The following is a 23,878-nucleotide window of genomic DNA, read 5'->3' on the forward strand; positions in this document are numbered from 1 at the left end:
TCTGCTGTACATGGGGAAGTTTTTATTTTTATCATGTAAAAGGGTTTCTGTTGGTCATAGGGGAGCAAAATGGTGTTAAAGTCACTTCATGTGGAAGTGGATTATATCAGCAAAACACACTTTAGTAATTCACTGGGATCTAGATCCCCATTCCAACCTCACACTATATTCATTTATGAATAAGGAGATGTTTTTTCTCATGCACTGTCCTTAGTATATTATCTGTGGTGGGACAGGGGCAATATCAAACCTCACTGGATAATGCAAGATACCTTAAACACTCGGTTCACTGTGCTGTGCCTTCATTCACCACCCCATATGTGTCTCTATGACCCACCTCTGCCACTCGTGTTCTGATGCTGTGCAACTCCCTTCTCCTTCATCATGAAGGAATTGCTGTCACCATTAACTTTTCCTAGAGCTGAAGCTGAAGGGAAGGAGACCAGGCTCATCAGGCTGTACATTTGTGGTCTCTTTTACCTCCAGGGCCAGTTCTGTGGTCTTTAGGAACCCTGCACTCTGTGTTGTCTCTGTGCCAAACAACCTATGAACCCAAGCAGCCCTGTATCATAGCACTGTGAGAATGACATATAGATTTTCAACAAGCAAATACCCAAGATATTTTTCTAGTTCTTTATGTGCCAGCCAATGTAATCTGCAAGTCAGTATCTAACTCTGAACTGGGAGACTGCCAAGGGACAGTAGTTCCATTTTGTGTTAAAATCTTGATTTCATTTCTATTAGAGTGAAGGCATTTTTCACATGTTTGCAGAAAGTTTTTGTAGAAATAGAGACCAGAATTTGAGTACACTAATATATACTACCTTGGATGTGATGGACACCCATGCTGTGTTTATGCTGTGTTGCCCAGTGGCACATAATCTGGCTTGAAATGAAAAGCCTCAGCAGGACACCTGGGGGAAAATTTTCACTGTGATAATGTAGAGGACAACCTCTGAAACGGAGGCATAATGCTAGTTCCCTCATTCAGCACCTTAAAGATAGACTTGAGTCTGAAAAGAGCATCACACCTGCCACACAGGTCCCCATTATGAGGCAGTGGCCTCACAGTAGCCATTACCCTTCAGAGCCTTTTTCAGAAGGCAAGACCTGTGCCAGGGAGACCTCCAGGCTGTTCCAGCCTGGCATTCATTATGCGGCATTTGTCCCTGTGGGCAGTCAGGACTGAAGTGGATAAACCCATTCTCTGATGAAGAAAACATCCAAACCAGTTGCTTACTTGAATTACTGCAAGCAGTAAAAGTGGCTATGTGGATTTTTTTCTCTCTTTGATGAAATTCTCTCCTTTTTTTTTTCCAAAAGCCTCCAGCTCTGTGAAGAAATAAGCATTGCTATCTTCTGCTTTTTTACAGTTGTGGCCAAAGTAGAAGACTCTCGCCCAATGCAGAGACCCCCCAGAAGGCCACGGAAGCCCAAGACATTAAATAATCCAGAAGACTCCACCTACTACACTCTAATACATGTGAGTTTAAGAAGCTTTCCTGGGCTAAAACTGTCAGATAATTCACACCTAAACTATCTTTCTAATCACCCAATTCCCATTATTCTTTTCTAATGCAGCATAAAACCTTTGTCCTGCTGAACGCAGGCAGGCCACAAACTTCACATTTCAAATGAGACTTGAAATGGAAGTACAGTGTTACCCAGACTGGGGAACTATGTCAGACCAGTATTTACTTTTTTTACCTAAACATACATGCTTTCATTATGTGCATAAATAGCATTTTCACTTTCAATACCCAAATCAAGTGCCCTGTCTCCATAGTTTCTTTGTAAGTCACAGGAGAGAACCAGGAGAGGCACAGGTTTGTTTGGAGCTATTTTGAGCATCTAAATTAGTGCTTGATCTTGCAGAGAGAGCAAATACTAAAATAAGTTGTATTAGTATGCACACTGTAACTTCCTTTATAAATCTGTCAGATTGTGATTATGAAGGCATTGGCAAATACCAACAGCTCAGGAGACTAATGGATTTGAGTGTCTCTATATATAGCCTTTGGTCCAAGTTCAGATACAAAGTGCTGCTTTCCCCTCTTGACTTCAGTGCCCTTAAATATAGGGAAAAAGGCAAGAAAGTAAGCAGAAAGGGTGAAAATGTAAAAGCAGCTCAGAAAGCACTTCCAACAAAAAAAGCAATTAAACTGATTTGCTCGAGGTGCCTGTATCTTAGTGACCTATTTTAACAGCCGGTGAGAACCCAGCTAATAAACTAACCGTAGAAATTGCTTCTCCTTTCAACAGAAGGTGTCACCAGGGCCTGTAGGGATGGTTGTGTCTGGCATACCAAAAAAACAACAAAAAAAATACAGCCATGTTTTATTCTGGGGCTTTGAAATAACACAGCTTTGGAATGGTGATATTCTGAAAAGAAATTACACTCTTAAAAATAAATTTGCATGTACAAATAAAATTTGTTTTGTGAAAGCAAGCTTGGTGAGATAAAGGACTGAAATGAAAGGTGTGACACAGAATCTGTATTCAGAAATTTCTGAGAAGGGCAGTTCTGAAGTAAATGCCTATCTAGGAAACTAAGACTATAGGGTCATGAAAATAGTATTTTCTGAGAGCTAAATTTTTTACATGGCCAGCTCTATACCAGAAAACAGCCATGGCATCAGTGCAAACAAAAACTGCAGTAGTGCCAGGAGATATTTAATCAATTTTTTAGCAGCAGCTTTTCAAGGTATTAATCAATATTACCTTCAATGAATTGTATTTGCAAGAAGTTGTGAAAAACAGAAACCTGTCTTCCTGACATGAAGTTCACTGGTCAGGGAAAGGTTCAGTGTAAATATCTATCCACCGAAGCTTAGAAAGGAGACCTACTAGCTGTTAAATTCTTAGACCCTGGGTAAGTCATTAAGCTTTAACTTTAGGTAGTAGCCAGCTTTAGAGGGCAGTCAGCTTTCCCAGCTATTACGGATTTTCTACCTTATTAAAAATCTGTGACCTTCAGGCATTCACAGATTATTATCAAGCCCAGATCAGATGAAAGTGAAGAAACACAATATGAGTGCATTTAAAAAAAAAAAATCTCTATCTTTTGCAAAATCAGATATTTCTCTCACATCATGCTACAGACATTAATTAGACACTTTACATTCTCACATATCTCCTTGCATATCAGATGACCTGAAGGGGTATACAGGTATAAATGAAGCCTGACAATAGTTCATTGTTCATATAAGAATTTTATTTTGGGGTCTATTTCTTTAAATCAGCCTATCATTTTGGAATTATAAGTCATGTCCATTTGCCTGCATGCGGAAGTCCACCAGGATTTCTGATACTCAGTGACTTTACAGTCCCTAGTTCTAATACATTTGCAAGAAACACAATTAAGACCACAATCTGCACTAAAAAACACTGCCTTTAAAGTATGATGCATTGGGTGTTGCAACATAGCATTGTTTTGGCTGTAGGGATAGAATTCTATTAGAGATAAGAAATTATTCACATTCCCTATGAATCTCCTCTCCTCTGCATTTTTAGAAATCTTGTATCCTAAAGGTTCTTTTGTCACCTGTAATACTGTTTTTAACTGAGGCCTTTGTCCATTTTATTCTACTAAACCTGTGTGAAGACTACATTGGCATTAATGAAAATAGGATTATGCCTCTTCCCATTGCATTGCTTCTATTCATGGAAATTCTCATGGCATCACAGCAAATTTGCCTCAGTGAGACAGTGTTGTCAACTTTATTAAAACAGTCATAGCTGTTTGGAAGTTTTAGATCTCCTTTTTCTGTTCTGATCATCATTACTTTGGCTTTTTTTAACAGTATGGCAACAAATTTGGGAGCAAAAATGCTAATCTCAGTCTCAAAGGCTCTTAAAAGACGTTTTCCTGGGACATTTGCTCATTTTCTATAATTTCTTTTACTGAAAAATATACAACACTCTCCTATCTAACACTGATGAATTGTGTGTTTGCATAAGCTTTCCTTTTAGTATTTTTAATTACTTTTTATTTTCTTAGAAATCAATACAAGATGAAAAACGGAAACCAAGAAAAGAAAGGTAATTTTTTCATTATCTCACTATTGTCACTCCAGTATTCTAGAATAGTTTTTAGCTGTGCTTCAAACAGGAGAATAAAGCATTGAAGAAAGAATGGTAATTTGGTGGTTCACAGGGGGACATGTATACAAAGTTAAAATGCAATTTTCATTGACTAAAATCCGTTATAGAATTCAGCCATTCAGTTTTCCTAAAACATGGTCCTTTACCATGGTAACACAGGCATTATAATAAGATAAGGTTCACATCAAAGATAGTTCTGACACAGAAAATAATTGAAGGTGCTTAAAATTCTAGTCAAAGCAAATGGCCAACCAGTTCTTTTTTGTCAGCAAAAATACAAAGACTGTCAAAATTTTCTCCTAAAAATATATGAGTGTCTGGAAATAGACAATAAAAAATTAAAACAATAACTATGAATAACAGCTAAAGAAGAGTAGCCCTTGAAATTTGAACCAGATGCGTTTTCTTCCCAATGTAACTAACATATTTTGATGGATCTCTGCAGAAAAGAAAGAAGCAATAGGTAAATTCTGTCCTTCTGTATCTTAGATCCTTATGTGTGCTGCAGACCTGGGTCACAGTTCCTGACATACATCATAGCTTTGTTTTATTTGTGTTTCTATACTGAGGCTTTTCTGCTGCCCCCTCAGTGGCACTGCTGTGGCACCATGTGTGCGATGGCAGCCTGCTCATAGCTGCCAGATGAATGGGCTCTCTGCACTATCCTTGGCTGAAGTTGCAGAATACAAACTCCATGGTTAAAATATGTATCTTAGAGGATGTTGCTTGACATTACATCTGTATAAAATGTGCTCACAGCATTGAGCTTCATTCAACTGCAATTTAAATTGCACTTGATTATACCGCAGCTTAAAGGACCTTATGTCCATGTCCCCCATGTTTGGTCTCTTTCAGCTTTTTTTCTCATGTTATTTGGATCCTAAAAAAAATTCACACCTAACGAGTCCAGTCTAGGAGGAAAAAAATAACTAAAACACCAAAATCTAGTGTTAACAGCAAAATCTAGTGGATTTTTTCTCATTGGCCTCAGTTAGATTTCACTCATGTAAATTTAGTTAACCTGTTCCCTGACTGCATCTTCTTTCATGTGCTGACTCTGTATTAGTGGAACATAGCAAGTGAAATCAATTAATTCTGGTTTCTAACAATGATTGAATTCTGAACTTGTCTATTCAGTTTCTTTTTCAGGATATTATTTCTTTCCTTTGCCATACTAAAATGGATGTTGGGATTGATTTTTTTCTGTATGTATAATACCTTGGATAGCATTCATGTAACAAAATAAGAGATATCTGCATTATTGACACCTATATCTGAACTAGTTGCTTTAGACTCTCTTCTTGTACTTTGAGGAAAAAAAAATAGTCATCTTTAGGAAAATGATTCATCTCTTGCTCAAAGAGATATCTGAAATAGACCAGATTAATTATACCATAAAAATGCCTCACCACTGAGTCTAATGGCAAGCCCAAACAATTTCAGTAATCTGTGTCTCCTTTATGAATATATAAAAGTATTTAGCATTTCAAAATTCTCAGTATCTACACTGTACAGCAGTCATACTTCAGAGACTGATTTTTTTGTGCCTATATATATTTCTGCTTAGATCTTCAACACATAAACAGAACTAATAATGGTATTTGGCTGCCTTGGGTTTGCATGTTGAAAAAAATATTGAAAAGTTAAACTGTTAAATTAGTGTTCTTATTTATTTACAGTCTGAGCAAAGTGCTAGACTTAGATATCTACTACCAAGAAATTTCATCTACTGACTCCACCTCCAAGGACAGCAGTACTACCACAAGAAGGAAGAGATACCCAATTGAGCGCAGGACTTCCATTTTACGAGCTACTGAGCGGTAATTCATACAAAATAGTAATAGGAGAAAATAAATATTATCCTTGTTGATACATTCAAAATATTAATAAAATGTAAAGAAATGCACTTTCAAATTGCACATAAATCTACTATTTTAGACATAAAATTTTGCCAAATTATCCTGCAAAACATATAGCTAAAGTTTCCCATCTCAAAATGGGAATATCTGAGCTAATCCCCATGCAAGAGGGACAAATGCCAGTGTGATTGGTGTTCAGCTACCTGCCAGTTTTTGGTTTCCCAAGGGCCAGATGGACAGACATTCTGCATCTCTGATCTAAAATAAAATTAAACTGAAGCAGAACCTAAAAACTGTATTTCTGATTAGTTAGGTTTTAAATAAGGCGGACATGCACTAGACTTTCTGCAGGTAAAACTCCAGCTTGACTGCCTCCTTCTCCTGCTGACCTGTGGTAGCACAGGTGTCTGTAGCCTGCAAGCACCTCACCAAGGTGGACAGCCAGGAGAAAAAAAACCCTCCCAAAGGGAGGGTTCGCTCGACCTCCTCTCTTCCCACATAGACTTTATAAAGGGTGACCACTGCCAGGATAAGGAAATTCATATTCTCACTCTTGCCAATGCACTCAACACACTGAACATGCAAACACACATCTATATATCTTAATATAATTGTATCTTCTTGCATGTTCCTAAATGTAAGAAAAGCTTGGAATACTGTCTTGGTCAAAGTCTTAAGGGAAACTCTAAGCCTGGGAGGAGTGCGGAATTTGAAAATGTATCTGTAGTAACAGAGGAGATGTTTGTAGAACATTTACAATGTAGAATGTTTTGTGCACCTTACCTGTTTCGTGTCTGGCCTTTTTTTCATCAGGAAACTGAAGATGTGTAATTAAAAGTAATAATATCAGGGAGTCACCATATAGTTTGCAACCATTAGAAAATGTTGTATTTCTAAGGTGACTAATTTCACCAAATCTGTCACCCTGAGGTCTGGTTTAGGTGAGTCAAAAGTTTGCTACTGAGCTTACTAAAAGGAATTTCTTACCCTTTACGGTTTGCTGTTCTGATTGCAGCCTAAGTAGCCATAGTGAAACAAAGTATGTCTAAGTTTGCAGTTACCTCAGAGGGCAGATGAATGAAATTAATAAGTATTTCTGCACTTCAGTATTTCTTGAATAGGGTCACCAGGATATAAAGATTGCACAACCATTTCAATCTACGGAAGTGAAGCATTGAGCACTTTTTATTTAGCGGTTTACCTTTGACATTGGTATAGGACAAGTGGTGGGGGCAACTTAAGTGTAGAACATTAGAAATTTTTGTAATTATTTCAGAGTAATTTACTTTTTAACTAACTGTCTTTTGTGTTTAATCTTGCTCCATAGTAACAGCTGATGCCAGGTCACAATTCCAGCCTGTCAGAGGTGGCATCCAAATGCATCTTGCCATCTGAAAATAAAATAAAATGAGATGGATGCTTACAGTGAAGACCACTGGCAGGTTAAATAGAAAGCAAACAAATTTATGCCAGCTGAAAATCTGATGCAGTAACTATCAGGCAAATGCTACTGCAACACATCCTCATGCTCTCAATGTTTTTATGTCCTTTCGTTATGTCCCCTTCATAGAAGAACATGTTGTTCTTCTGTGTTCATCTGCTTCTAGCATATAATGTGTTTGTTCCGAGGTGCCTGTTTTGTGCAGCACAGGAAGAGGCCTAGCAAAGTCAGCTGATTTTTTTTCTTTCTCCTTTTGTTTTCCCCCACAAGGGTGGAGGTTAAGCAGTCGATTAGAAGTGTTTGCCAAGGTAAATGTTTTTACTTTAATTTCTGAAACACTTCTGTGCATAATCCCTAGATCGAGGGTTGCAGAAAGACCCCTGGAAGAGAGCAAAGCTGAAGATAATCCCTATGACTACAGACGACTGCTGCGGAAGACCTCACAGCGCCGGCGCCTTATCCAGCAGTTCTAGCTGCTGCTGCTGTTCCTGCTGCCATTTGGCTTTTATTAGCATAATTTTTTTTATCATTTTATACCATGTGTTTCCTTTTTTTTTTTTTTTAAATCTTCAATGTTTTATGTGTGTTTTCATGTGAATATGAATTACTGTGGTTTACAGCCCAACACCATTGCAAAGGGACACTGTCAGTCACATATAGTATTCTTCTCTAATATAAAAACCATTGCTACATTCTAAAATTATTAAACAGCTTAAATCTAGTTTACTTTCCTCAGTGTGTATTTCTTTTTTTTTCATCAGTTTCATCCAATCAAAATAATAGTTTACTTTATAGTTCCCTAATTAAGCTTTCAAATTTCCATCTGCACCTTCAGAAAACCTTAGTTACTGTTTCCAATGAATTGTTTTACAGGAAAAAAATTACAAGAGCATCATGGGGGAATTTCTGCTTATTTTAGTTTACATTGCCTAAATTTTGGGATGACCTTCTTTGTAGCAAGTGTCCCTCTAACGAAAATTAATGTATATAATTAACTGGATAGAATACTATGGCAGTTTATTTCATTATTGACTTTACTGTAAAGGTAGTAGCCAGTTTTAAAGGTCAGTATTATGTATATATTCTTTATGTTGGAGATGTCCATTTATTGGAAGTATATCCAGCCCTCTTCTCTGCCTCTGAGCTTTGTGACTAAGTGATGAACTTTTAAATCACGTTTGCTTTGTTCTCATTTGCATTAGATTTTTACAAACTTTAATCTCTGAGGTACCAAGAAAGGAATATAAATACACTCTCTGGTTGATTGCTGCTGAAATGTAAAGATCATTCTTAATCAGTTCCACTAGAAATTAAATGAAAATAAAAGCAATAGCCGCAGTGGTCAAATTTCCCCAATTCCTTATTCAGAAGACCTTATTTCACAGAAATCACACAGATAATTGCAGCGCTTTTTTTCAGGATTCATAATTGCATGTTCCCAGCTGCAAAGCAAGAGAAGGCAAATTTCATGATGCCAGCATAAAGGCCTGATCCTACTCCCTTCCTCAGCTCTCCTAAATGTGACAATTGGCGGCAGCAGTCAGCCACAGGGGCTGGGTTTTGTCCGTTCACCGCGCACATTCGGCCTTTTCCCCAGAGACAGATAACCACCGCTTCCTGACCTGTAACTAGTTACAAGGCTGTGCACCCGATTAAATTGTACTGCAATGTAAAATTTGCGATAAATTGTCGAAATTTTGAAATGTTGTCAAGTTGCTTTGTTATGTATTAATTAAAATGGTAAAGTAAATAAAAACGTACAAAACAGTAATACGGTTGGTTGTGTCTGAATTACACGCAGCACCGACAAAACACTGTGGGCTGGGGCATGAGTGAGCAAGGCAGGGAAGGGCTCACAGCAGCCTCTGGCCGTGGAAAGCTGGAGTTATTGTCTACGTGCAAGCCAGTGTGATGCGGCAACTGGAACAGACTGTAATTTCACACGAAGGGAGCCTGGAGTGGTTTTCTTCTGCTTTCCCACCACAGCAGTGTTCTCAAGCATTTATGTGAGGTCTCATGGCGGGAAACTCCTCATAACCATGTGGGTGCCTGCAGAAAGCAGAGAGATGCCCCGAGCTGAGTACAGGGCCTGGCTGCGAGCAGCGTGGTGCCCTGCGTGACCAGCGCTCCTGACATGACGTGGTCCCGCCTGCCTTCCTCCAAGGCTAGGGCTTGAAATCCCTCCTGTGCCAGAGGAAAGGCAACCGCGGCAGGGAAAGGGTCCCGCGGAGTCCCGGCTGGGTGGGAAAGGGAGCTTTCAGAGATGTCGTGAAGAAAATGGGGACAGTTGTTCTCGTGCTTTTCCCGTCTGGCAGCCGGGCTGGTGTGAGGATGGCGGTTCCACCAGGGTCCCCAACTCGGAATGTTGCGGGAGGTCCCCGGGAGCGCCCCGGGGCTCCAGGGACGCGCGGGGGCAGCCCCGGCGTCGCGCAAGGCTCCTCCCGCTCGTCCGTAAGAGCCGGGACGCCCCTGGCCGCCCGGGAGCATGAGGGACAGCGGGAGCCCAGCCCCGTTCGAGCCCCTCCACCAGTGCCTTCCCCGCGGCGGCCCGGCGCGACGGCGCGCCCGCCGGTGGCTGTGGGCCGGGCCGAGGGGACGCGGGGGCTGGGGGCTGCCTCTTCCCCACCGCGGGACCGCCGGCGGCACGGGCTGTCCCGGCCTCGGCGCCGCCGCCCAGGAGTGCCCTGCTAGCACGTGCGGAGATGCCACGGTGCAAAACTGGGAGGTGTGGTGGGGGGATTTCCCTTCGTATCTTAAAAGGACTAAGGACGCTTCCCCGTAGTGCCAACCTTCCCCTCGAGGTACCAGGCTGGACCACCGCGGCCGCCCGCGCCAAGACTTGGAAAACTACCATTCCACTCCGCTAAGCGTTCTCCGGCCGAATGGACCGTCGGTAGGGTGAAGACGGCACAGGCACCGTCGCTCGTCTTCACCCTCCCCCAAGGCAGCTGCAGCCCCAGCTCAAGCAGCGCCTATAGCTCGGGTCTGCCCCGAGTGCTATCGCCCTCCCACCGCTACCCCTCGCTCCTGCGCTGCAGGGTGCGGACACCCCTCAGAATAGCGGACGCCGTCGCCGCCGGCCGCCTCAGCGGGCACCTCTTCCCGCGGAGCCGCCCGCCCGCCCCGTCCCGGGCAGCAGCGCCTGCGGGGCGCGGCCGAGGCAGCTCCGCGGAGCTCGGCGGAGCGCGCCCCGGGGGCGCCCACGGGAGACGCTCCCACCCACGCGTGCCCGGGGCGCTCCCGCCCCTTCGCCTGCCGCCGCCTGGCGCAGCCGCGCGCACTTACACATCGCACACACACTCACGCACACTCGCTCAGGCCGCCTGGGCTGCAGATCGCCGCTCCTCGCCCGCCCCGCCGGTTCGCCTCCTCCATGGCAAGCCCCGGCTCCGGCTTCTGGCCCTTCGGAGCCGAGGAGGGCTCCGCAGCCGCCGAGGCTCCCGGCACAGGTAGGGGGAAGCCGAGCGGCCGAGCGGGACCGGCCCGACGGAGCCGCCGTGACAGAGCTGCCCGGTCGCCGGAGCCCCCTTTGTGACAGCTCGACCGGCGGGACGAAGCGGTGCGGGCGGCGGGGACCGACGGCGAGCCCGGACAGCGCCGGGGGCCTCTGAGGGGCAGGGGGTTCCTGGGGAGCGGGGCCGGGGGTCGGGCGAGGCGCTCCTAGCCCACGGCCGTCCCCACGGACCCTCCGCTCGATTTTCTCTTACAGCCAGAGCTTGGTGTCAGGTTGCGCAGAAGTTCACGGGAGGGATCGGAAACAAACTCTGCGGTAAGGGCAGGGAGACCCCCGTAGCCCGCGGCGGGGGCGCGGCTGCGCGCCCGCGGGGCGCCGCGGGACCTACCCCGGGTCGGGAGGGCGGGAGACGAGGGTCGATGCCCCGGTAATGAGGCCGTGTGTTCGTGTCGCTGTCAAGCCCTGCTCTACGGTGATGCCGAGAAGCCCGTGGAAACCGGCGCCAGGGCAGCAGCCCCGGGGGTAGCGGAGCCAAGGCCGACCTGCACCTGCGACAAAAAACCCTGCGGTTGCCAAAAAGCGGACGTGAATTACGCCTTTCTGCACTCAACAGGTAACGGCGCACCCGGGGCACGCTGCTTCTCTAAAACTAACAAGAAAAAAACAGCGCTTCGGTCGGGAAATTGCCTCCGCCCGCATTGCGCGGAGGGGTGGGGGGTCCGGCGGTGCCTGGCGGTGCGCAGCGGAGCTCTGCGCCCTCAGCCCTGGCCCCCGTCGGGCATTTCTCAAATCTCCGAAAAATCACTCAAACAACAAAAAATCCCGCGTACAGGAGCCTGCAGCATTTTCTTTCTAAGGAGCACTGACAGCATCGACCTTCTCATTGAAGATCTGCGATGTAATTAAGGTTGGAGGGAAGGAGGGAGATAGAGCGCTCTCCTACTAATTTTCTTTAATTCGAGATATTTTTCCACTTCATCTTTTCTGACCTTGGAGGTACCGTCTCCTACAGTGAGTATATCCCAGCTCCCCGCCGACATGCACTAGCCAGGAGCTCTCCCGTTTGCTCGGCAGCCCGCGATCCAAAATCAGGGGCTTCCACTACAGTCTGGCTTTGACTGAGCCATCGCTCTTAAACAAAAGCTTTGTGTACACCGAGAGCCCGTGCAGCATTGCCTCAGAAAAAGGCATTAAATTATCAACAAGTCGCTTGCATAAGAGAGTCACCACGAAGGTATTTTATTGCAAGGCAAATGACAGTTTTCAGGTGTTGTGTCGGCATTCAGGGTGCTGCTCGTAGCATTTGCTGCTCAATCTTTATTTCCTACGAGATTCGTTTTTCCTTTTTTCTTGTTTCCCTGCTCTCCCTGTCCTAAAAATTGGTCTGAAACATACTGTGGACAGAATTGGCCAATTTAGATGGGATATTAAATCTTGTTATCTCTCAGAACATCCCTTGAAATAGAGCCTTGGCAATCTGCTTATTAAATGAAAACAAAACCTATTTTTATTTGCTATGGTGTAAAGATTTCGTAAACATAAAGGGGAGAAGGCTTTGTTCAAAATCTATGCATGTGGTCACAAAACGAAGTTAACTTTTAAATTTCTCCATTCCCAGATCTTCTGCCAACATGCAATGGAGAAATAACTACTATGTCTTTCTTACAAGACGTTGTGGACATTTTACTTCAGTATGTGGTGAAAAGTTTCGATAGATCAACAAAAGTTATTGATTTCCATTACCCAAATGAGCTGCTCCAGGAATATAACTGGGAGCTGGCAGACCAGCCACAGACCTTGGAAGAAATTTTATTGAACTGCAGAACAACTCTGAAGTATGCAATTAAAACAGGTAATAGCAATGCTCATTTTCTACCTTGTATGGTCTCATCCATTGATTAAAGGTGTCATTTCAATTTAGCTTGAAACGTTAAAGGTTGAAGCAGCAACTGTATTTTGTCAGCTCCAAGCAATTTCTAGCAGAGACAGAAATCGTTTTCCAAAATTATAAAACATTCCAGCAGCTCATTCTCTGTAGTTGTCAATGCAGCCTCGCACACCCTTTCCTATTTAAAATTAACGCGTCTGTGTATCGGAGTTGCCGAGTGTGCCACTGAGCAGACTTCGCACCGCCTTCACCACTTTCTGCCCTTCCTTTTCATCCATTTCACGTGTGATGCCCCGGCGATGGCCTCATGCTCCCTGCAGAGCGGGGTGCGGTGGGAGCGGAGCAGAGGGGAATCTCTGCATGGGGGCAGCAGGGACCAGCCCATTTAACAGCCGAAATCGCAGTAAACGGCCTGTAAATTCGGGCTCTGAGCGGCCATTTGCCGTGTCTGTCACTTCGCCTGCATGACTAAAACGTAGACAGAATTCAGCAGGACCTTACACAGAAATATCGAGGATTTTGTTTCAACTTTAGGCGGAAGCAATAAAACCAAAGTCCGATTTGTTTTAACAGCCATTTGTTGTTTTTCACTGGGAAAAGCAGGGATGGGTTGACTCCTGCCTGCGTGGGACACCCCGTTAGTAGTGCCTCCCTGTGGGCTTCGTGGAGGGAAGGCAGCATGGGGCTCTCCCAGGCTGGGGAAGCGGCCGGCTCCGCACCGGGACCGCCTGAAATAAACTGCGGCGGAGCAGGCAGAAAGCGGAGCCGCAATTACGGCTGTCATTGGAAAATAATGGGGAGTCCGGGGAGCTCTTAGCGGGAATTTGAATTACTGAGAAATTGCTTAAAAATAATTGTGAAGCAATTACTGAAAGAGACAAAAGGCTCTTTGTGACTAGAGGTTGAGTGGAAAACAAAAAAAATCTCAGGTTTTGAGAAGAGAACAGAACAGACCGATCCCGGTAAAGATTGTGAGGCATGTTCCTAGTTTAGCGGTGGAAATTACCATCCGCATGTTTTGGTGCATGGGTCGGGTGCTGTCAAGATGTTTGTAAAATATTGGATTAAATAGTTAGGTAGATGATATCCAGACGAACAAAGTCGATCAGTCGTGATGTGTCTGGATAGGGCATAGGAAATGTGTTTGCACAGAATGATGTAGAATGCAGGATCTGTGAGTCTGGGAAATCAAAAAAGAGGGTTTCTTAGGTGATTTTCATTAATAGGTTTTTTTTTGTTATAGCTTATTTTCATAAAGCAGACCTATTTAATTTTTTGCATCCAAAAAAGACCCTTTAAAACACTGTTACCGTTTCTCTTCCTCTCTATAAATATCAGAGGCTTTCACGTCTTGGCAATTTATAGTTTGTTTTAATGAAAATAATGTTTTTGAAGTGTGAAAACGGGTTCTGGGGGGGTTTTGTGAAATGTGGTGGCATGGTGGGGTTCAGCCCAGGGGGTGCAGAGCCGCTTGGCTGCTGCTGCTCCTTAGCGCCCTGGGAAGGGCTTCACGAAATGCATGGGGTTTACACCTGGAGCCCATCGGCTTGTGCTTCGGAGTAAAACACCGGAATTGCCTCCGAGGAAGGACAGTATGGTGAGGTTTCTGGCGGCAGCGTCTGCCTCCGCTCCTGCCGCAGAAGCCCCTCGGACACGGCCCCTCCTGGGCGGCGTTTTGCTGCAGGGGCCGGGGAGGCCGATTGAAAAATAAATTGTATTGCATAGATTAGCCTCACAGCTGGATAGCCAGGTCCAGGGATTCGAGGAGGCAGATGGCTGATTTTCCGGCCGAGAGGCAGGTGTGGGTTGCTCCCAGGTGTTGCCTGCATGCCACGGCTCGCTGGGGCGCACGGGGAAGCCGCGCTTTCCGCCCCCTTACCAGCAGAGAGGGAATTCTTGCTGAGAGGATGTAAAAGGCAGTGACTGCGAATGCAGGGAAAGATGGCTCTGAAACTCAGTTACTGTGTGCTGTACAATTGAAAATGGACAGGGGAATTGAAATACGAGCATTTTAAAACGGCCTGGAAACTCCAGGAGGGGTGCGAGGAGCCGGTTGTGGCCCAGCCTTGCTCGCTGGCAGGCCCTGGAGCCGGCCATGCAGGCAGGGAGGCTGCGAGCAGGGCCAGCCTCGGTGCTGCCAGCCGTGCCTCTATCCGTGCTGCCTGGCCGAGCCCAGCCTTCTCGTCCCCTTCCTGCGGGGGCTGTGCAGGCCGGCTGTGGAGGCTGGGCATGCCCGTGCCTCAAAGCGGTGCAGGTGGGAGTGTGTTTGTGAGGGTGTGTGGGGCAGAGGCACGCCCTCAGCAGGGAGAGCCAGGCCTCGGGTGTCCCTGTGCCTTGGCCCTGGTTCTTGGCTGATTTCCTGATTTACTCTGGGATATCTGAATACACTGTGTGTTGCTAAACAAACCATCAAGACATAATCTCCTATTTTCACCTCTCAACCACCTCTTCATCCTGTCACAGTCTCTTTTCCAGTACCTCTTTGTTCAGGATCAGCTTCAACAAAGGATGTGTATTGCAGGTGGAGGCAACCGGTGTAGAGATTTTTGAGCACCTCTCACAAACTCTCCTTACGTGGCCGGTGGAGTCTGTATTCTGAGCAAAACCTCAGTTTTCCACGGCCATCTAGCCAAGGGAAGAGAGCTTGCTCAAGTATTGAGGTGTCACATGGACAGACAAACCCCTGCAGCTGGGGCAGGGGTCAGGTTGGGGCAGTACATTCCCTGTCCCTCTGTGTTACGGCCGCGCTGCAGAAAGGAAGGGCCCGGAGTGGAGGGGGCTGTGTCACAGGTGTGGGTGCTGGGGGCTCTCCCAACAGCAGCAGCTGCTGCTCTCTCTGTCCTGACATCTCTCGCTGCAGCGCTGCTCCCTCCACCTCGCTTGCTCCAGGGTACAGCTGCCCGACCCCTGCTTGCACCCGGGCCTGTTCCTGCGGCGGCTCCCAAAGCAGGTGGTGTGCTGGGAGGTTTGCTAGAAGAAACAAGCAGTGACAACAGGGCTGTCGCCTGGGCTTGAGTGCGGGGCTGACAGAGAACCGCTGAGACACTGCAGCTGCAGATACAAATTCTGGTATTCCCCAGCTTTGCAGTGTGGATTTCCAAAACAGGAATTTTTGTAACCTTCTTTGAGTCTTGTGTAGACGTGATTCACTGAAAGCTTTTAGCTTTAATTTTCTGTTGCTTTCAGGTGAAGTTTGTCATCCAGCTGTGATGTAGAACCTAAGCTATAAATATGGAAATCTCCTTCAAAATCCCTCTGTCAGGGGAGGTGCAGTGTTCTGCAGGCAGAGGCCCTGGAGCAGGATGGCTGAGGCTGTGGTGGTGGTGATGGGGTGCGTGTGTCTTAGGTCCACCAACCCCACTCAAGAGTGTGAAGAGCAGGGAGAAAAATCCAGTTCATTCTGCTGGGTCTGAGCATCGTTCCTCAGCGCTCAGGGGCTTTGGCCGTCTGTCTTTGGCAGCGCAGACCAGGGAAGGGTGGCAATTCCTGTCAGTGAGAGGGGGAAGCTCCATGCAAAATGCTATCAGGCTGGATGGCAATTGCACAGAGCTGGTCTCAGGTTAAGGGCACAGGCAAGTGGAATTTGCATGTTTTTCCCCTGCCCCGTATCCTCAGCTCTGGTCTGCCTGCTCAGCTTGATTACTCTGCCTTTGTGTGCTGCAGGGTGGGAGCTGGGGAGCAATTCCCCATGCTGCTCTGCCAGCCATGTGTCCATGCCTGATAAGAGGCCACAGGAGACCGAAGATAAGTTTTCTCTCAGTGCTGGGTTTGCATTTCCTCAATCATCTTGCTCTATCTTTTGTTTTCTCTGATGGCAATAACAGTACATCGTCTAAGGGTCAGGACAGGTGTTTTCCAAGCACAGGCTGCCTTCCTTTGAGTTGGATGGCATTTAAGTAATTGTGGACCATCCATAATTTGTACCAGTAATTATGCCACTTATCAGGGGTTTGTGGGAAGTAACTAGAAAAAATGGAATTTTAATGCTTCCCGTGTTTAATGGCTCTAGGCACGTTTTTAAGGAAAATCTCTAGGAGGATTTTAGAAAAAAAAACAGCAGTCAATTAGATTAACCAAGTAAAGAGACTTACAGTTCACTGAATGTAGTCCTGTGAATCATTTTGCTGGGGCAGCAGTGCTGGTTTTTGTGGCGTTTGATTAAAATCACAATTGCAAGTAGCCAGGCTATTTGTAATTGCACTCTGACAGTGAAGAAATTACAAGGACCACCACCTTCCCTGCCATCTTCGTACAATCATCATCTATTGAGTCATGTGCAAAGCAGTCACCAAAATACTCCATTTTCTCATTTCGCCCTGTCTATTACAATCATTAGCCATTCATCACTGATGTTATATGTCCTGGCAAGCTTTTCAGATGGTGTCTCATGTGTGCCTTTCAAACCTAGTCAGGCAAAACCATATCCAGTGACAACATGTGACACACTAACGGGAGCAAACAGCTATTTTTGTGAGGCAGCAATGTGCTAATTTTCAAGGCATATTGAAAGGATAATAGGGAATGTTGGAATTCATTATTCTGCCCTGAGTATAATTACTCTGATTTTACTGACTTTGGAATGAGAAAGAAGAGAAATTATCCTGCCTTTTTCAAGAAATGTGTTTACTGCCGTTTGCTTTGTTTCATACCTTGAAAGAGCTTCATTCTCTATAGAAATATGGAGGTAAATACACTGTTCAGCACTGAATAGTTTCATTCAGAGTCATCAGCCTTTTGATAACATTTTCCATCTTATGCAGGGCACCCTAGATATTTTAATCAACTTTCAACTGGATTGGACATGGTTGGATTGGCGGCAGACTGGCTAACATCAGCAGCAAATACTAATATGTAAGTAGAAGATTTTTTATTTAATATATAGATATTTAATATAATTTCACAGTTACTCTCTAAAATACTAGTTGCTGTATCTGAGTGAAAGAATAATTTTATGTTAAAATTGCTAGGCAAAAAATTACCTGCTTTTTAAATGGTTACAACAGTTATTTATAGAAACACTTTCAACGTCGTCTTGTAGGCTGTTATTTTTAAAATTTCATCATTGTGATATGGTGTTGGTTGTGCTACCTCCCAAAAGGATACAAAAAATATATACAGATTAGCATTTTGCCTGCATAAATACATAGAATGCAAGGGGTGCTGAATGAGCAGTTGCATTCATGTAGAGGGGTTATGTACAATCCATACCCAGAGTAGGCAAAGCCATTGCTTTCTTTAAGAAAGAAATGCAGAATTTAAAGTGCGGGTTTTTTTTCACTTTGGGATCAGGAAGCATTTCTGTGTACTTGCTTAGCTTCACGCACTGTCTGGCCATTATGAATAGGACTGCTGACATGTGCCTCTAGACATGTACACGGGTTTGTGCAAGGCAAAGGGGCTGTGCCCAGCATCTCTTGGATAAAGGGCAAAGCCTTGAACCTGGAAGAGGTGGACAAGATTATATTCACTGAAGTGGGTGGAAATGGATTCTCAAGCACTCCCTGCATTTCTCCTTCTAGACATTTGATGTCAAATCAGAAGGAAGACTGTGAAAAGCATTGTGAAACAGAACTCTACCTAGTATAACATACAGTATATTGTGGCTATAATGTAATGTAATATTGGAAAAAGATGTGTTAGTGTTGTAGATGAAAGCATTAAATATGGACATTACTACATTTCAGGTTCACCTATGAAATTGCTCCAGTGTTTGTACTTTTGGAATATGTCACACTAAGGAAAATGAGAGAGATGGTTGGCTGGCCAGGGGGCTGTGGCGATGGGATATTTTCACCTGGTACATGACATTTCAAGCTTTCTCTATTTTTCAGACTGTGGTATATGACATCCCCTGTAACTGAAGAGTAAATATAATTAAATATGCATGTTAGAGAGGACACTTGCTAGTAAACACCAGTGGCCTCTTTGAGATAAAGTATTGCATGTTTATGAATTTCAGGGATGTGATTATGAGGGTCTGTTTGAGCAAATTGCACTGCATGATTAGCAGCTGTAATGGCACATGGAAGCATAATGAGAAGAGACATTTGCCTTGCAGTGTTGCTTTGCCCCCACTTCTTATGGATTCCATGAAATAGAAAGACTGTTGTGTTAATAACGGAGGGAAGAAACACAACAAAGCTCTCCATCACCGCAGGGGAAATAGGAGGAAACAGGGAAAGACATAGCATCCCTTCCAGCAATTTTAGTAGAGTCAGTAAGATCCTGCCAGCATTAGAGTATGCTGTTAGCTTTCCATGTGAAGCTGACCTGTTTTACTCAGTGGGGTACTTGTGGGGCTAGTTAATCTGAGTGCTTAAAAGCTTAGAAACCTGGTTCCTTCAGGGCAAGTAGGTAAGGCAAAAAAGTTAGTGTAGGGAAATCATTGACAAACATTGTTAAAACTTTTTTTTCTTTTTTTTAATCATTCCACTTAGTCTTTTGATTTATACTCTTTGTCACCTCTTCTCTGACTCTTTAATTTCATTGCTGAAAAATTTTGGCCTATCTTACAAAATTGAGAAATACTGAAAGAATTGGGTATATCTTGGCTTGTCAAAAGAGAACAGACTGTTAGCTATTGTAGAAGGAGCCTTTCTGGAGGGGAAGTTGGTTGACCTAATGGAGAGAGAAAGAGTGCACTCTTGAGTAGAGGAAAGGCCTCACTGATAACAGCCTAGGACATTCAGCTCTCTGAGCCCATGAAGGTCAGGCAAGGCTCATCTTCAGCTTCTCACATCTGAATGTACATGGTGGAAGTGGTGTGGGAGTTTTTTCTGTCTCTTTCCACAGATTTAGAAAAATAGATGAGAAGAATTGAAATTGCTTTTTCATGAGTTCTTACTCAAAAAGCACTGAGAGCAAAAGCTCTGACAGCTTTTATTGTGGTGCTTAGAGGTTCCCCTGAGTACCTTGGCCTCCATCACACCAGGCATCTAAGTGTGTATTGTGAGCCCAGGACCAACTGCCCAGTGGTTGGTTACCAACGCTGACCTGACTTGGTACAGCTGCTCTTAGTTCCTCACCTTCCCACTGGGCTGGTCAGGGACCTGCACGGTGAGCGAAGAGCAATAGCAGTGCTGTCCAGCCAGCTCCGGAGGGCAGGGCTGGGTGTGGCACCAGGCTGGGTGAAAGGCTCAAGTGCATGTGCCAGATCTGCCTGAGTCTGGCAAACCTAGGTAGAGACAGTGTGAGTCAGGAAAGGTGTGTGCCTCAGGAGGAACTGCTGGCCCTGCCAGGGCTGCAGAAGTGCTGCTTGGCATGGGGCCAGGGTGTTGCTGGTGTGTCAGAGCTCACTTCATCAAGCGGAAGCCTGTGTGGGGACAGGGTCTCTGGCAGGCATCTACCTGCGCTGGCATTTGTAGGGCTGCCCCCTCTCATTCTTTCTTTCTCTGCAATTTCTGGTCTGTGCAAAGTGAATTGTAATTTTCTCTCTTAAGGCAGCAATATTCAGTGTGCAGGTTCTGCTTTTTAGGCAATAATCAAAATAATTTCTGTGCTGTCTTCTCACTTCATGGCTTTAGCTGAAGACCTTACTGCTGCAAAGAAAAGGTTCTTTCTCTCTGCATTCTCTGCAACAAATGCAACACATATCAATACATGTGAAGCATAAAAGTCTGATTATTTTCTCCAAATTCTGTAGGTGTGTTTTTTTAGCTGAAATTAACTGTGGATGTGAATGCAATTATGAAATTAAAAGCAAAATGCAGGCTTATTAATAAGGTTAATGACTGAGTAGTAAATACTAATAGGAAACCCTGGTATTGAAGAAACTTAACATTTCAGTCTATTCTTTTGACACTGAGCCAATTACTTTGAACAAGATAGGCCAAATTACTTCAACATAGATTAGTCACCTCTATCATCAATAGTAGTTCTTGCATGGCATCTACATTTTTTAGGGACAGATACCTGAGCATTTCCTCTTAATCTCTCCATTTCTTGTTTTTTAATTTCTGAAGAGAGGTGTAGAAATATGCTCATATCTCTCAAGATAGTTGAAAGGGGAAGAAAAACTCCAATCTGTACCAACCTGTGTGCCAGCAGTGCCGTTTTCCTGTGGCATTTTCCCTTGGATTCACAGAAGGGCCAGTGAGGTCAGGGAAAGCCCACAGTAGGGCAGCCTCACTGCAAGAACAGAGCTAGGATACTGATTAGAAATGAAGGGCACAGCTTGTGGGGGCTGTGGAACAGTATACATCTCCAGTGAGATTAAAACAAATCTTACAAAAGTCAAAACAGTGTTAAATTTTCCAGCAGAGATATCCAGCAGTGCTTCCTTCATCTGTTCAAAGGGGGGATTTTATCTCACTTTGGCTGGCCAAGCATTGGGTGTCTACCCTGGGCTAGTTACAGCAGCTCCTGTGTATTTGAGGGAGAGTGGGGGATGCGTCTGCAGGGCAAGTTCCGCCTACCACAGACAGCTGCCGTAGGATGAGCTGAACCATCCTCTGGAGGTGCACGTCTTGTGCGTATCTTGAGCTCTTCACTCCATTTTTAGATGGATGAATGTTGTAGTAGTTGAACTCTGCCTCACCAGCATTTCAACCTGTTCATTCGAAACCTTTGCTTTACATAAATACATGTGCATAAACATGGATATATAATCAATCTCTGTGGATATATATATACCTATATTATATATATATATATATATATATATATATATACAGGATAAACCTGATGGATTTCATGTCTGTCTGTGTGTGTGTTTGTGTACATACAAATGTAAAAGTTCTCAGCTTCTACCTCAGGTACTGCATTATATTCCCATAGTGCTCATGCAACATTAATATAAAGCCAAACATTGCTCCACTGTAGACAAAGAGACTCAGTTTGTAAAAGATCTCAAAAAGGAAAAACAGACCACTGCAGAGCTGTAGATCTGATACCCATCTTGAAATGGGTTAAATACCCATCTTGACATGGCTGTTTTAGGTGAATGTTTGCCAGTGATTGTAAGGCAGGTGTTAGGGACACTTAACCTTCTCCCCTTGTTCCCATCAGAGGACGGTTAAAATGAAAAATATTTGTTAGATTGACCCTTTTTTCCTTTCTCTTCCTTCCTTCCTTCCTTCCACCCCAGTTATGCAGAAGATAATGGCTTTTGGGTCTCAGTGGATGGGTTTGCTGAAAGCTGGGGCATAAAACACCACCCTCATTTAGAAAGGGAGAGCACACATTATGTGGCACTTGGAAATCCCTTGGGAAGTTGCCTTGTAGGGGCATCTGCTTAGAAGATGGAATCATTTGGGGATTATGTGTTGATGACACATGGAAAGCTAAGACCAGGGACTGAAGGAGATATGGTAGTGCGAATGAGGGTGAAAGGAAGCACCAGTCATTTTTTGCAGTGGTACTTTTTGCATAAACTGTTATTTGTGTGTAGTGGATCTTGTTATTACACAGACCAGTTGTGAGAAGCATCAGGAAGAAGAATCTGTGTTTCTGCCATGAGGCAGAGGCATAAGCATTACAGTTAGAAAACCTATAGCAAGATTTGTTTGTTCTGAAATGATACTACAATGAATAGAAAAAGTAACAGCATATTACTGTGGACTCCAGGTGGTGCCATATCTAACATGTATGCTATGTTGATTGCACGTTTCAAGATGTTCCCAGAAGTTAAAGAAAAAGGAATGGCAGCTATTCCCAGACTGGTTGCCTTCACATCAGAACATGTATGTGTTTCTGTTTTTTTCCTATCTGTTACATCTGCTTGTGTGAATCTATGATGAAGAAAATAGCTGAACAGGAATTTGTTGACAACTGTCTTCATTTCTGTTACTCCTTCACTGGGAATAAGAACATGGGAAGAGGCTTGATTTTTTGATCTGTAGAGGGATGATCTCTGCACTTCTTTGTGGCTGAAATCCAGGCAGAGCAGTCTCTACAAACCACTGCCATTTATTTGCTCTTACTTGTGTCTATATAAATGTTGATGTGAGTGGTAAGGACCACATCAAAGGAGGAGAGCTCGTCATTTGGCTTCAGCACTTTCTGCCAGGAATGTCATCTATTTGAGTCATTCTGGGGCAACAGAAAATCCTTTTGAGTCAAAATCTTTCCATCTGAAACCACTCCTGCTGATATTTAATGAGAAGGTGATAACATACATGAAGACAGTCATATGGCAATGCTCTGTGTGTGTGTGTACGGCAGAGCAGCTGCAGTATTTGATGGGCAAGTGGGCTTCGCTGTGAGTTTCTGCCTGTGAGCAAAAGCTTCAGCACAGGGGGGTTCATCACAGGCACTGCTGAGACCTGGCAGTGCCGGCGATGAGGGGAGGTGGCCACAAGAGAAACAGGAGTAGTCCTCGTGAGGGAGTTCTTTGTTCTTTGTACAGCCATACAGAAGTCTCTGTTGGGGTGTTGTTTTTGGCTTTACCATTTAAAACTCCTTGCATCTTAGAGTGAAGAATGTGGGTGCAGGAGGAAAGGAAAGAGGAATGGTTATCCCCAGGAGGGGCTGTGAGCTGTTCTCAGGCTTCATTGTCCACTTCTAAATTTCTCTCCAGCTGTGTGGGCTCAGCCAGAAAGGACTTATTTGTGGGTGAGGCTTAGCAGGATACTGTCCGTGTTAGGTAACAATGTCCTCCTGGTGCCTATTTTGACTTACCATAGAATTGTGTCCATTCTGTGCAAGTGTGAAGAACAAAACACCCTAAAAATTGATCACAAAAGTGCAGGAGGAAATCTCTCAGAGGATGCCTTTCATAACAGTAGGATGGGATGAGATGTGATACACAGCTGTGGGCTCCACATTGCAGAATTATTGTCCCCATAGCAGTGAAAGAGGACAGTCTGCAGATGAGTAACAACTTCTCAAAGCTAGATGTACAGCTAGAAATACATTATTCATATGGAAGTAACAAGCCTAAGTCGTGCAAATAAGGTTCAGCATGATTATTTAAAGTAACAAATCCTATTAATCATTAGAGAATTTAACTGTTTTCATAGCAATGGAGTGTTAAACAATGACCCAAATTGTGCTATCAGTCTCAAAATAATGAAATGAGCTTTAATAATTGTGTTTTCATGCCAGGGAAGAAGCAGTTCCCTTAGCAAATAAAACATTCAAAAATCAAATATACTAGAGAATTCATAGGACAGCATCTGAAATCCATTAAATTT

General features: G+C 44.3%; 2 protein-coding genes across 8 annotated transcripts in view; both read left to right on the forward strand.

The window, feature by feature from the left end:
* MYO3A (myosin IIIA) overlaps positions 1-9,500 on the forward strand; it is a 116,803-nt gene extending 107,303 nt beyond the window's left edge. For all 6 annotated transcript variants that reach the window (XM_088051202.1, XM_088051206.1, XM_088051221.1 and 3 more), the window contains 4 exons: positions 1,374-1,483; positions 4,001-4,041; positions 5,784-5,924; positions 7,763-9,500. In XM_088051202.1, the coding sequence (XP_087907328.1) occupies positions 1,374-1,483; positions 4,001-4,041; positions 5,784-5,924; positions 7,763-7,877 (407 nt within the window). In that variant the 3' untranslated portion in view covers positions 7,878-9,500. The remainder of the gene's footprint in view (positions 1-1,373; positions 1,484-4,000; positions 4,042-5,783; positions 5,925-7,762) is intronic.
* Positions 9,501-10,676: 1,176 nt separating this feature from the next.
* The window catches only part of GAD2 (glutamate decarboxylase 2), a 41,244-nt gene continuing 28,042 nt past the window's right edge, over positions 10,677-23,878 (forward strand). The window contains exons 1-7 of one of the 2 annotated variants that reach the window (XM_005518733.3): positions 10,677-10,853; positions 11,114-11,173; positions 11,319-11,471; positions 12,477-12,710; positions 17,507-17,597; positions 18,431-18,543; positions 22,311-22,426. In XM_005518733.3, coding sequence (XP_005518790.1) covers positions 10,778-10,853; positions 11,114-11,173; positions 11,319-11,471; positions 12,477-12,710; positions 17,507-17,597; positions 18,431-18,543; positions 22,311-22,426 — 843 coding nt within the window. In that variant the 5' untranslated portion in view covers positions 10,677-10,777. Of the gene's footprint in view, positions 10,854-11,113; positions 11,174-11,318; positions 11,472-12,476; positions 12,711-17,506; positions 17,598-18,430; positions 18,544-22,310; positions 22,427-23,878 lie in introns of those variants that run through there. The other variant, XM_088051230.1, reaches the window with a different exon arrangement.

Source organism: Pseudopodoces humilis, chromosome 1, assembly GCF_049639895.1.
Source record: "Pseudopodoces humilis isolate 2021_Gansu_Grassland_sample_001 chromosome 1, ASM4963989v1, whole genome shotgun sequence".
Classification (NCBI taxonomy): domain Eukaryota; kingdom Metazoa; phylum Chordata; class Aves; order Passeriformes; family Paridae; genus Pseudopodoces; species Pseudopodoces humilis.